Source organism: Myxocyprinus asiaticus, chromosome 35 (assembly GCF_019703515.2).
Source record: "Myxocyprinus asiaticus isolate MX2 ecotype Aquarium Trade chromosome 35, UBuf_Myxa_2, whole genome shotgun sequence".
NCBI classification, from domain to species: Eukaryota; Metazoa; Chordata; class Actinopteri; order Cypriniformes; family Catostomidae; genus Myxocyprinus; species Myxocyprinus asiaticus.
The window spans coordinates 19,669,474-19,682,742 of NC_059378.1; the positions used below are offsets into that span (position 1 = coordinate 19,669,474).

At 36.3% G+C, this 13,269-nt stretch overlaps 1 protein-coding gene across 2 annotated transcripts; it reads left to right on the forward strand.

The window, feature by feature from the left end:
* Positions 1-435: 435 nt before the first annotated feature.
* On the forward strand, positions 436-12,507 carry LOC127426257 (ELAV-like protein 1-B). Of its 2 annotated transcripts, XM_051672923.1 has the most exons (8): positions 436-581; positions 1,181-1,246; positions 4,894-4,950; positions 5,128-5,305; positions 8,644-8,747; positions 9,557-9,710; positions 9,795-10,020; positions 11,004-12,507. In XM_051672923.1, exons 2-8 carry the CDS (start codon positions 1,211-1,213, stop codon positions 11,326-11,328), a joined length of 1,080 nt encoding a protein of 359 aa, XP_051528883.1. In that variant the 5' UTR covers positions 436-581; positions 1,181-1,210; the 3' UTR covers positions 11,329-12,507. The 2 variants fall into 2 exon arrangements, with proteins under 2 accessions (XP_051528883.1, XP_051528884.1); XM_051672924.1 differs by lacking the exon at positions 4,894-4,950.
* The last annotated feature ends 762 nt before the right edge of the window (positions 12,508-13,269 follow it).

The following is a 13,269-nucleotide window of genomic DNA, read 5'->3' on the forward strand; positions in this document are numbered from 1 at the left end:
TGTTAGAATCACATGACCAGCCGAATACTACTTGCTTAATCTCAGTAACCATCCTGTTATTTCACCTTTTCACTCATTAATTAAAGTAATCATGGCTGGCTGTGAATACTAAATTTCTACAATGGCATATACAACTGAAAACTATTGATTCTAAATGATGCTGCATCCAAGCCGCTAGGTGTCAGTGTACAAGTCCAAGATGACACAAAGACAAAAGTTACTGAGTGCACCTTTAAGAAAACCAAAAAAATTTTTGCTGCAGGATTACTGAAATTATTGCTACACTGATGTTTTAAAACATTAATATTTTCAGTCTAAATATATATTAACAATATTGACTTCCACTGAACAGGAACTTGAGGCGATATCGTTGATCATTCGTAACGTCACTTCTCCTACGGTGGGATCTGCAGCCAGTAGGAGGCGCGAATTCACTTCCGTTTAATCGCCTCTCCTGCGCATACTCTCATTTTGGGCTGATCGGCGTGTGCGACGCAGATAGATCAGATCTTCGCTTTTGTAACCGAAAGGTCTGGTGACTTGCTTAACTCGAACGATACTTTAAGAAGAAGGAACCTGAGGTACGTCTTGTTGGTTTTAAAATCATTACACATTTGTCTGCCTGAATCAAAGTAAATGTTTGTTCACGAATGCGTGGGCCTCACGCGCCCTAACAGCGCGCGCTGTTAGCTTGATGCTAGAAGGCCTCAAAAGAGCGACCTTACATCCACTCTAATCTGTTAAAACTACCCATATAGCAAATCGCAGAATTACGTAACTTAGTAAATTAAATCTAATTATGCATACTAAAAACTACAGGAATTACATAATTTAGATAATTAAAAGTAGCTTAGCCTACACCCCGTTTACTACAGAGTCTGTATTGTTTTTTCATTTGTTTTTGTGAAGAGTAGCCGACGAATAAATGTTTCTTTGATCGTAATTGGTAGACGTGTGATTGTGTGTATATATATATATATATATATATATATATATATATATATATATATTTTTTTTTTTTTTTTTTTTTTTTTTCAAGCGAGTGCAGTCTATGAAAACCTTTCAATGGGCAAAACAATGTGCTGCGCGGTTGCAAATACGTAATGAGAGAGGGTCTGTCCTCGCTGGCATTGCCTGTGTTCTTTGTTATAAAGGTTGATCTCTTTTTCCTGTTTTTCAGACTTAAATCTTGAAGCTGTTAAGCGTCTACATGGCCGTCAGAAGAGGACACATAAGGTATCTAAAAGTAAGTATTTATTTATTTCTATAATTAGCCGTCTTGGAATATACACTTTTACTTGCATTATTCTTTAGTGAAATGGCGAATTATCTTAAACATAACAATTCAGTGTTAAGGTAGGATGGAAGTTCATGCTGCCCATTAAGTAGTCCTTAGTCTTTCAGTGTCACCATGATGGTAACTGAGAGATTAAATAAATTCTAGCAGTCTATCACAGTGTACTTGAATAGATGTTCTCTTTTGATGGCCATGGCTTTATTAGGTAGAGGTCGACCGATAGTGGGTTTTGCCCATACGTTAACTAAGGTGGAAAAACAGGCCAATTGCCGATTAATCATCCCATAGTTTATTTTTTTTGTTTGTTTTTTTTCTCCCCAATGTGCTCTTAAGTCCTCGTGGTGGCGTAATGACTCACCTCAATCCGGGTGGAGGACGACGAATCTCAGTTGCCTCCATGTCTGAGACCTTTAATCCGCGCATCTTATCACGTGGCTTGAGCGCGTTACAGCAGAGACATAGCGTGTGGAGGCTTCACGCCATTCTCCACGCATAACTCGCCACGCGCCCTTCCGAGAGTGAACCACATTATTGTGACCATGAGGAGGTTACCCCATGTGACTCTACTCTCCCTAGCAACCGGGCCAATTTGGTTTCTTAGGAAACCTGGCTGGAGTCACTCAGCACACCCTGGATTCGAACTTGCGAACTCCAGGGGTGGTAGTCAGCGTCAATACTCGCTGAGCTACCCAGGCACCCTAATCATCCCATAGTTTTTTAATTATTTAATATGAATGAAAAATTTCCACTCAGTGTAAAATAGTGCTGAACTTTTAGAAAGTATTGCTTTCCATGGCAAGACTTCAGTACATTTCTCCCACACTGGTATCCTCTTCAAAGCCTTTTGCCATCTGAGATTAAGTAAACTATTACAGGTCAATTGCAGAGCATGTGAGTGGAGCGGTGTGACACTCCGCTCAATAACCTGATCTATGCACGTGCGCGCCACTTATGGCCCAAGTACCGCTCACGCTCACCGGTAAAAAAGCGTTCGCTCAAATCCCGCTTCGACATGAAATTTCTCTGTAGTATACTTGGTTCCAAACACGTACATGGGGTAGCTACAGTGTTCCAAGCAACTGCCCCTTTGCCCACATGGGCTGAGGTCCCCCTCTGGGTGAAATATAGACTATAGGCTGACATTTATTAAATTATCAAATGATTAGTAATGTACACATCAGAAATTATGTGATTCTATTGTTTTTGTATATAAAATCTCGCTGTTTATTTTGGACTGGTTTACAACTGCTGTTAGATAATCGGGTCAACCAGACCTTCCTTATCATTTGTAATCGGTCAAATATTTTTCTGTTAGCACACGTTATTGAACATCTTCAAATAATGCCTTAAAAACCTTTATTTACTTTAAACAAGTCATCAAACATGCCTCTACAAGTGATGAAACATATGTGCGTTGTCACGTAAACGCTTTTCAGTTTAAACTGGACCCAAGTGATACAACCGACCCAGAAAAACACAATCTTTTCAACTTTAAAGTTTGTTTGTGTCCTTTATGGCAATAATGAAAACATGGACTGATACCAGGAAAAATATTGCAGGTAAAAGTGAAATTCATAATTGTTCTTCAGTTGTCACCACAGAATGATTATACTGTAGATTTGATACATTAATAGGTTTCTGATTTAATGCTATCAGACTTTGGGTCTGTAAATTAAAATAAGCAATTTATCATCCTAATTTTGTGTTCAGTTTTAAAGGGTGTATTAAGTTATCCAGAAAACAGCAGTGAATGTTTTTCTCTTTTTCAGTGTTGTTGCTTTTATTAATATTACCTACAATTTTATATGTACGAATCATATGTAATCTAAAGGACTGTGGTTATTTATATAATTATTATATTAGTAGATACCATGCGCCCCCTTTGTTTTTCCTTGATATTTTTAAAGCGTTATAAAGTGAATCTGGACTTTATATGCGTCAAACGATCATGTCTTGTGCATGCACTCTTTATATGTACAGCAAGGTTTAACCATGGATTTAACAAATAATAAGATGAAATCATGTTTGATGATCCTAAAATAAATACAAATTATTTAATTCACAAATTACACTGCCTTCACGCAAAAAGTTTTTTCTAATGTACTATCATTAATAGATTTTTTTCTCTGCGCATGAATGCAGCAAGCGATGTCGAAGATGTTATCTGCAACCACTAATCTAGAATCATTTTTTTACGTTTCACTTCTCATTAAGGTGTGGATTTGGCTTTGGGAAACTGACCGGCAGTTATGAGCCACTTTATCCCGAAGCAGAAATCGAAAGCTGGTCGATTAAGTGAGAGAATTCCGCTGTGAAATTCTCTATGCGAGAGCGTAAATCTTTACTAATCAAATGCTCAGTTGTACAATAGAGGCATGAAAGCAGAATGCTCCGCCTGCAAATTGGGACACACTGATCTGAAAGATCATACATGTTTATTGGTTTTGTGTGTGTGTAAGCCGGGATTCAAGGCAAAATGCTTTGCCAATATACAGTATTATTAAGCTTACATATTCAATTGAGGGTGCTTTAATGTTCGCAACCCCGCAGAACCACGCTTGCATCTAGCTGGCAGCTGTACTAACATGATGGCAAAACAACAAGATGCATTACTTATCTATTAATTTATTATTGTATAGTAGTGTAGTCTACTAGCTCACCTTTTGCTGCACTACACAATGTTAGAGCTCCATAACCTCAGGCCTATTGCTTATTTAGCATATTCCCAAACCAGCATATCACAAAGTGCATTCTGGGTTGAGCGAGCGGAGCGGAATCTTCAAAAAGCCGCTCTCCGCTCAGGTGAAATTATCACCCCTCCGCTCACATGCTCTGGTCAAATGTGTTTGTTGTTCAGCAGTTACATAAACTGCATTACAAAGCCAAATAGCGACTGTATGTAATGTCAGGCAGCATTTTCACATATTAATCTACTTGGCAACAAAACCTCTTCGGAGCGCCCATGTTTATACCGCGGGGGAAAGAACCTCAACGGATCTGCACAGACTCATAAGTGACTTTTTTTTAAATGGCAGAGAAAGGTTAGGCAGTTTCCATTCTTGACTTAGTAACATTGTTCTAACCATTCAAACAGCTAAAGTAAACATCCTCTCCACCTTGCTGGCAATGTAGTCCTCCAGTGTAGCAGTTAGTTATAAACAAATTAGTTATCAAACCACATTTGGTTGTCTTAAATGATTGATTTATTTTTCCATGACTATATGTAATAATAATGTGCATTGTATACATACCTTGGCTTTTCTCTGTCGATGTTTTAAATACACTTCTGAAGTGTCCATCCCTCTGCATTGTCTAGTCACGTGGTACAACAAACTCCATGTGGAGTAAGTCGTTTTTTTTTTTTATTTAACTTTAGAGTGCGCCGTTATACTGTAGAACCAACGAGTTTCAACTGAAGAACCCTCCAGTGCCGGCCACAGAGGAATTAAACAAACAAACCTTAAAAACTATCGGTGTTGAATTATTTATTTTTTGCAATAGTCGATAGTTAAAAAGAATGCTACAGTTGGCTTCAATATATCGGTCGACCTCTATTATTAAGTCCATAATTACAACATGTTGTCTTAACGCTGCAGGTTTGTGAGGTTCAGAACCAGGGTAATGACAGAGACAAGGGTGCCAGTGCAGTAAAGGTAAGATCAACCTTTATTTTAGTGTACAGATGGGAGTGATGCTGGCTAATCATTTAACTTTCACAAACTTGTTGGAACTTCAGTTTGTAATTGAGCACATTAGTTTTGGTTTTAACTGGGATAATTCTGAAATGGGTTCTGTAGTTTGCTCACTTCCAATTATTCTCTGTGAAACAGGAAGTATATGACATGCCGAACGGTTACGAGGACCACATGGGCGATGAGCCGAGTGATGCAAAAACCAACCTCATCGTCAACTACCTGCCTCAGAACATGAGTCAAGAGGAGCTTCGAAGTCTGTTCAGCAGCATTGGCGAGGTGGAGTCAGCCAAACTCATAAGGGACAAAATGGCAGGTAAATCTTCCCAAACACAGCAGAATGGGTTAGTGACTTTCTCTTTTGTGATAGTTTCACATTGAGTCAGTTTCTTTCATTTATTGTTTCTATTAGCGATCACCCAAGAGCTGTTTTTTATGCTGAGGAATTTTTCTCTCCATGGGTTTATAACTACAAATTTCTACAGGGAATGCACTAGTTTTTCAGTATTCTTAAATATTTTACAATTGTGTTTTTTTTGTTTGTTTTTTTTTAATTTTTTTTATGTATGTTACCACAGGCCTTTTCTTTTGATTAGTGTATTGAACCTTGGGTCAGGTTTTTTTTTTTTTTTACACTTTTGACTGTGCTATGTTATGCTTCAATAAACATTTTGTTTATTGTTTTTTATCTAAATTGCATGTTGTTGTTTTTCCTAGTAGACAAGGTATTAAGATGGTACTGGCCAGATTTGATACCATAGTCCTTATTCCCAGTCCATATTTTATTTTTGTTTGTAATGAAAATGAAGCTGTGAGGAAAAGACTAACATCTAGCCTAATTTTCCTCAACTTGTGTTTTCTGGAGTTCTTTATCTTCTTAAATTTCATGGAAAACAGAACAATTCAAAACACTAAACAACAGTACACAACCTATTGAAGAGACTGGAAGTCTGTCCCTCACAGCCTCTTTGTTTTCCTGTCAAACATTAAAAATGGCGCTACTGTGAATAAGGTAGAGAATTTGATTGGATTTGAGTTCTCCCACAGTGCATTGCAAAATTAGTTTCATTTAGGCTTTCCTTTTAAATGAGTTTATGTAAAAAGCTCAAAACACATTTGACATTTTGAAAATGCTTCAGTTTTTGCATAAAGTATGGGCATCATTATCCTGACTTGTGTGCTGTTGGGCATGCCAAGTGGAGAAACCAATGTATTTATTTTCTAACACCCTGTCTACACCCAGCACGTCCGTTGACACACCGGAACTGCTTAGCCGTCCACACTGAACACTTTGAAGTGAGCTTTCTAAATGACATGCTGTGAGTTTGGTAGACTTCACCAATGGTTAAATGGGAAAACTTTTTTCAATGGTAATCCACTGGTATATAATACAGTTACTATTGTAATGTTTTTGTTGTTAAAACTGCATATAAATGTGGTTAGAAACAAAAGATTATATAAATCTCCTGTTTCTTTCAGTCATTTTTTTTATCAGAATTGATTTTTCCGATTTAATAAAAATGGTTTCCTTTATTTGATAGGTACAAGACTTGCTGACTTTGCTCCCACTTGCTATCTGAACATACCAAAAATAATAATAATTTACTTGATTCCTTAGTGGTCTAAGTGGTCAAAGAAAGTGACATCTTTTACCTTTGCAGTCAAAATTGACTGGCCATAGTAAATGAATGGGAAAAACCATAATGCAGAGGAATTAAAAAAGATACATATATTTGTGAAATCAAATCTATAAATCAGCCACAATGTAGAAAAAAACACACATAGAAATGAAGGGTGACTCTAAAACATCCAGAGTGCAAAACAGACACACCCACCCAAACACACTTGCACACAAAAAAGTGGTGATACACAGCATTTTTTTCTGAAATCTGTCAAATAAAATCTATAAATTAGCCACAATGCAGAACACACACATACAGAAATGTAGTGGTGAGACCCACAGTACACAACATGTGCACAAACACACACACAGATAAATGAGTGAGACTAAAACTGTCAGAAGGCAGAACACACAACACTTACACAATCACACACTCGGCATGTGCACCCACACATGCAGTTAGTGAGACTGACGCAGCCAGAAAGGAGAATGCGAAACGCACTCTTGTATGCGTGCATGTGCACACAAATACACATTAAAAAGATGAAAGAACAAATTCAAATGTCTGACCCCAAGGTAAGAAAAATTAGATATTCCACTGTGTGAAAGTTTACACTTAGGTGCAGGGCCTCATCGTCCAGATGTCCATCTTTTCTAATTGAGAAATGTACATTTTAATAAGATTCAAATAGCATATAATCCTTTTTTTTTTTTTTTTTAAGTGCAAAATTTTATTGGTAGTACTCTGGACACAAAATCCAAGTGATATTCAACACAGTCATTAAAAAGTAATATGATAACCTTGTTATGAAATGTTCAAATGGATTCAGACTTCTAATGGATGATGTTCACTCAATGTGATTTTTACTGCTTGCTCAATTAACTTATTTTAAATGGGCTAATGTAACAATTCTTTAGCATTTGGTCTTAATTTCATTGTAAACAATCCATCTATGTTTACTTAATCCAATCGTGTTGGGACTATGTGAATAATATTTGTTTCAAAAAGAGTATATATATATATATATATATATATATATATATATATATATATATATATATATATACACCTTATATCTTTCCGAACCTTTTTGACCTGTAAGGTACAAGGTAAGGCCCCTTTTTAATAAAAATAAAATAAATTTTTTATAAGTATTAAGAGGGTTAAATTAGTACACATCAGGAGCTGGCTTTGATGTAGCAGTTAGAAGTTATTTAAATATTCAACAAACAAAATTCATGGCAAAAAGATTAAAACGTATGATATTTAGAAATAAAATCATTTTATTTCTGATGGACAAGATATTAAAGTGGCTAGAGTAGCTCTGCAGCACATCTGCAATACACCTGGGCATCCTTTTACTGTCAGTGCAACATGCCGCAACGGACGCTTACAGTGTAAACCGCTTCTTTTGATTATAATGGGATCTATTTGCTGCTTGAGTCTGGTGTAGACGGGGTGTCATACAATTTTTTTGAGGAGAAGTAACAATTTCCTGTTCACATGTGGAGTTCCTGAAGTGGCTAAGTGATGTCAGTCTGGTGCCATCTTCATGCGTCTATGACATTACTTTTATTTGAATTTTTTTTTTGGTTGTCCCCACCTCCAGCATCCCACTTTTTAAGGGTTTTAAAATACTTTGACATGTGATGTATGGTTGATAAGACGATATGAATGAGTTCTGTATTTTATTTGTTTAGAAATGCCTACTAATGTCTTTTGTTTTTATTTTTAAGGAGGTGATGGAAGGTATTTGTTTTTTTAGTTTTTTTTTTTTTTTTTTGCCTAGAAGCTAAACTATAAAGTTTGTATATGATGTTTGGTTCTGATACTGTATACTAACAGTTTTCTTTCCTGATGTCAAACGGTAATCGGTTTTTTGATGATCTTGTGACTTTTTATTTTACTGTTGTCATTCATTTTTAATATTAGCTTGTATTATTTATTTTGTGCAGAGAGACTAGTCGACAGGATGTGGACAAACGTTTGTTGTTTTTATTTTGTTTTTTTTTTCCCCTTTTGTTTTCTCTAGGCCACAGTTTAGGGTACGGATTTGTTAACTATGTTAACCCTAGTGATGCAGAAAGGGCAATCAATACACTCAATGGCCTGAGACTTCAGTCTAAAACTATCAAGGTAACGTGCAAAGAGGTGTTTCTGTTTCCATGTGTAACATTTTAGATGTGCCATGTTAAAGTATATACCAAGCAGTAAAGGGCGTGCTCCAGTCCGGCCTGCTTTCTGTAAGGAATGAGCTTTATGAGTAATCTTCTGAGTTTGATACAGTTGTTTTTTTTTTTTCTGTCTTTCCTTTACTTTCAGTTTCATGAATTTTTTTTTTCTTGCCGTTTGAAGTCACTGGACTTTGTCCCTTAAAATCTGTATGATTGGCTATCCTTGATGACTTGACATGGTTAAATTAAACATTTGGTACAGGATTATACTGAAGTTGCTGAACTTTTATTTTATTTTATTTTATTTTTTATTAAAATCTATAATTCCATTTGTTTTCATCTGGCAACATTCTTGTTTTGGTGCAAAAAGTGAGGGGTTGTGTTAGTGGCCATTTTGCTTGAGTATGAGAACAGAAGCCCTGCACTATTTTAATTAAAAAGAAAGTTGTCAGTTTTTTCCACTTTTTTTTTTTTTTTTTTTTTTTTAGTTGTAGGCATAGACAAACTGTTTTATACCTATATGAAATGCAGAATATCATTTGTGGATTTTTTTTGTTTTGTTTTTTTTTAGTCTGTTTTTCTTTTATCTTTTGCTACTTCATACATGAAACTCACATGTTAGGTTACTCTTTAGCTACACAATGAAACCACATTATTTTCATCCATAATGGGAGCAAATATGTCTTATTACATTTTTACTTGATATATTTTTATTTTATGTTGCATTAAAGGGTAGTCTTTAATAAGGTTTTTTTATCTCCATTATATCAGGTCTCATTTGCCCGGCCAAGCTCTGACAGTATTAAAGATGCCAATCTGTACATCAGTGGTTTGCCCAAGACCATGACACAAAAGGATGTGGAGGACATGTTTACCCGCTACGGGCACATCATAAACTCCCGTGTGCTGGTTGATCAAGCCTCCGGTAATGATGCTGCCCAATTCTTCACCTTTAACTGCTCATTTAATATATTGTCAGGGTCTCAATTTTGTTTCTGAATTGTTTCAGGCCTGTCACGTGGTGTGGCGTTCATTCGGTTTGATAAGAGGGCAGAAGCAGATGAAGCCATAAAAGACCTCAATGGCTCCAAACCACCTGGTGCATCTGAACCCATCACAGTGAAGTTTGCTGCCAGTCCTAACCAGACCAAGAATTCCCAGCTGCTCTCACAGTTGTACCATACTCAATCCCGTAGGTTCGGAGGACCTGTTCACCACCAACAACAGCGCATCAGGTGAGAAAACGACATGTTTCCTTCAGTTTGAATGTTGTTTGTTACTCTGAATAAAAGTTACTTAAATGTAGATTTTCAAATAACTTTTGAACTGGAGCTGTGCTATATAAACCATTTCAAGAATATAAATGGAAACAAATTAATTAGAACGATCCAACGGTCCTTTCAACAAAGTCTCTTTTTCAAGGTTAGTCGGTCCACTCGGCAGGCAGTTTAGGCAGCCATTTTTCTATGAAAACAAGTGTCATGACTGTACAGCTCCTATTTACTTGAATGGAGAAAGACAGAAATCTTAAATGGTTGGTCAAGATTACGATAAAAGAACATATTTCAAATAAGCAGTAAAATTTTATTGGTCCGAGGTGCGTGTGGCGCCAGCTTCACTTGAGCGGGCCTGCCGCGATGCTTGCTCCAATCCCCTGCGTCACATCTAACTCGCACCAGACCCTCACTGCTCCGTTCCTGGACACACGAAGATGCCAACAGGCAGAGACTGGTCTTCCATGAAGAGGCGCGCTCGGTGCAGCAGTGATAAGGCTGTATTTTTTTCGTTCACCGTTGGCTGCCGTTGGGCGTTCCAGTTTCTTCCATTCATTTTAATAGAAGTTGCCCGACTCTGTTTTGACAAACAGAAAATGTTCATGAAACTGATGTCGTTTGATGTCACCAACAAACAGTCCTTGAAATGGTCTATAGCTAAATAATGACTATATTCAATATGAATATCCGATATACAGCCATTGTCAAGTAGACAATGTTTAATGCAAGAAGGAAAATACAGAAAAAAATCTAGTTGATAATCAAAGTATGTTTTCCACACTGTTATGTATTAAATGTATTCAATTCATTAAATGAATATCAGGAATATTTGATATCTCCCAGCCCTAGTTGGTATTTTACTATTTGTGAAGAGAGTTTTTTTGTCATTACCATACCTGTCATAAGAGTTGTTGTTCTGATTAATCTCTCTTGTTCTCTCATAGGTTTTCACCCATGAGTGTTGACCACATGAGCGGTGTCTCTAATATGAATGTGGCAGGCAGCTCTCCCTCAGGCTGGTGTATCTTTATCTATAATTTAGGTCAAGATGTAGATGAAGGGATTCTGTGGCAGATGTTTGGTCCCTTTGGTGCCGTCACCAATGTCAAGGTCATCCGTGACTTCAATACCAACAAGTGCAAAGGGTTTGGTTTTGTTACCATGACAAATTATGAGGAGGCAGCAATGGCCATTGCTAGCCTCAACGGATACCGCATGGGGGACAAAGTCCTACAAGTGTCGTTTAAAAGCAGCAAGGCTCATAAGTAAAGAAGTGGGGTTTTGTTGTTAACAGCTTAAAGTTCATTGAGGTTTGTTCTAAAAATTTCAGTTATTGTTGACTGTCTACATAAACCTATTCATGCATCTCTGTTGGGGTGAATAAGTGTGCTAGTGTTATACTCTGTAGTTGAGGAAAAACTGTAAAAATGTAGAATTTTTGTAAGGTGATGATATATCCCTGATGATTGCCTGGCATTGTGAAACCCTGGGCAATTTTAATTACATCCAGGGACCATCAAGGTCCACCCCCCTAAATATGTCTGTTTTTGCTCTTTTCTTTCAACCTCTCTTTAATCACACTGGACTCGTTAGTCCATTTTTATTTTCTGAAGGAGTGTCAGTGCAAACCACACATCTTCACCTCTTCTAGACCTTTGTAAGTAGTGACAGCCACCCATCTAGTTCTCCAACTAAACCATCCGTAATGTGAAAGGAAGTTTGAAGGACCAAAAACTCTGGAGTGTGAAGTATTGTCACATATATGATGTCAAGGAATGATTAAGGTTTTTTTTTTACTATTGTCTTTCTATTTTTGTTCTATTTCAAACAATTTCATTTTATATTTTGTGTAGACATTAAAATGTTTTGCAGTTAACAGCATGTTACTTTTTCATGATTGTTTGATTTTTATCTGGAAGATTGTTGAAAGAAGCATTTAAAAAAATTTGTTTAAAAAAAAAAAAAACAGCATTGAATGGATGGCTCACCCCCCACTTAAAAGGTTTACAAAGTTTCTGTCTTAAATGAAGTCAATTTGATACAGGGTTGTAGGCACATGTCTGCAGTTAAATCTAGTTTTTAGACCAGTATTAAATGATGAATTTTCAGCATAAATATTCATACATTTTCAGTGTAGTGCTCTTACCAAGGCAAACCCCAAATGTAGCTTTTTACATTGTGAAATTTGTTTTGCTTTTTGAAGATTTGTCAAGTTAAAAGGGCCATGTATAAGAATTTATTTTGCTGTCCCAAGATCTCAAAGTACTTTCATAATACATCAGGTTGCAGGCCAGCACTATGCTAATGTGCATGTTTAGATATGTCGATAGGGTTGACATCAGTTTAATTGTACGTTGTGCTTTGGGTCTGCATTGATAGTGACCTAAAGTCATGTAGCAGGATGTTCCATGTGTTTCCTTCCAATAAATGCCAGTGTTGTAAAAATTTGTTACCTTGTTTCTAAATGCTTCTTAAATTTAATGTTTCTTGAGAGTAAAAGATTATTCAAATAAGCTTAATTTTCCATTTATGTTTTTTTTTTTTATTTATTTTTTTTTGTTAATCATGCTTTAATTTGCTGATTGTTTTCACCAAACATTTTAACGTGCTACAATAGTGCTGACATTTGTCTGATAATAAACTGTAATAATCAGAAGCTATATGTCTAAAGGCTATAATTAGGTGCTATTAATCCTCAATTCTGCACTAAAAGTGTGGAGTGCGAAAAAAAAAAAAAAAAAAAAAGTAACTTAATTCAGTTGTGTAGATTGAAAACAAATAAACACAGTTTCCTTGTGTGGAACCAAATTAAAATGTAGGCTCTACTCAAATACTTACCTGTTGAAAAAAAGCCTATTGAGATTTTTTGAGAAATTAGTTAAACTAATGAAAATTGTATCTGTTCAAATAACTAGCAACAAACACAAGTGCACTGCCATAAAACCACATGACTTTTTTCATTGCTCCACAGTCAAATCTTTATACTCCCAAGCAAATTGAATGGTGCAGCTGAGAGTTTACAGATTCACATTCAGTCATTATTCTGATGATCCCTCTATATTTGCCTCATGAGATTAATTTTCAGGAGTAATGTACCCATTCTCGATCTAACCATTAGGCCCACTTCTCCACAATGGTAATCAATAAAAAAAAAATATTCAACATGACAGAAACTCCTCTAAATCCCAGCATAACAGAACATTAAACACT

Bases quoted from the DNA above. Each gene is read 5' to 3' on its own strand.
- LOC127426257 (XM_051672923.1), top strand. From the start codon at position 1,211: ATGGCCGTCAGAAGAGGACACATAAGGTATCTAAAA. The intron at 1,247-4,893 runs GTAAGTATTTAT...TTAACGCTGCAG, and splicing joins GACACATAAGGTATCTAAAA to GTTTGTGAGGTTCAGAACCA. The intron at 10,021-11,003 runs GTGAGAAAACGA...GTTCTCTCATAG, and splicing joins CACCAACAACAGCGCATCAG to GTTTTCACCCATGAGTGTTG.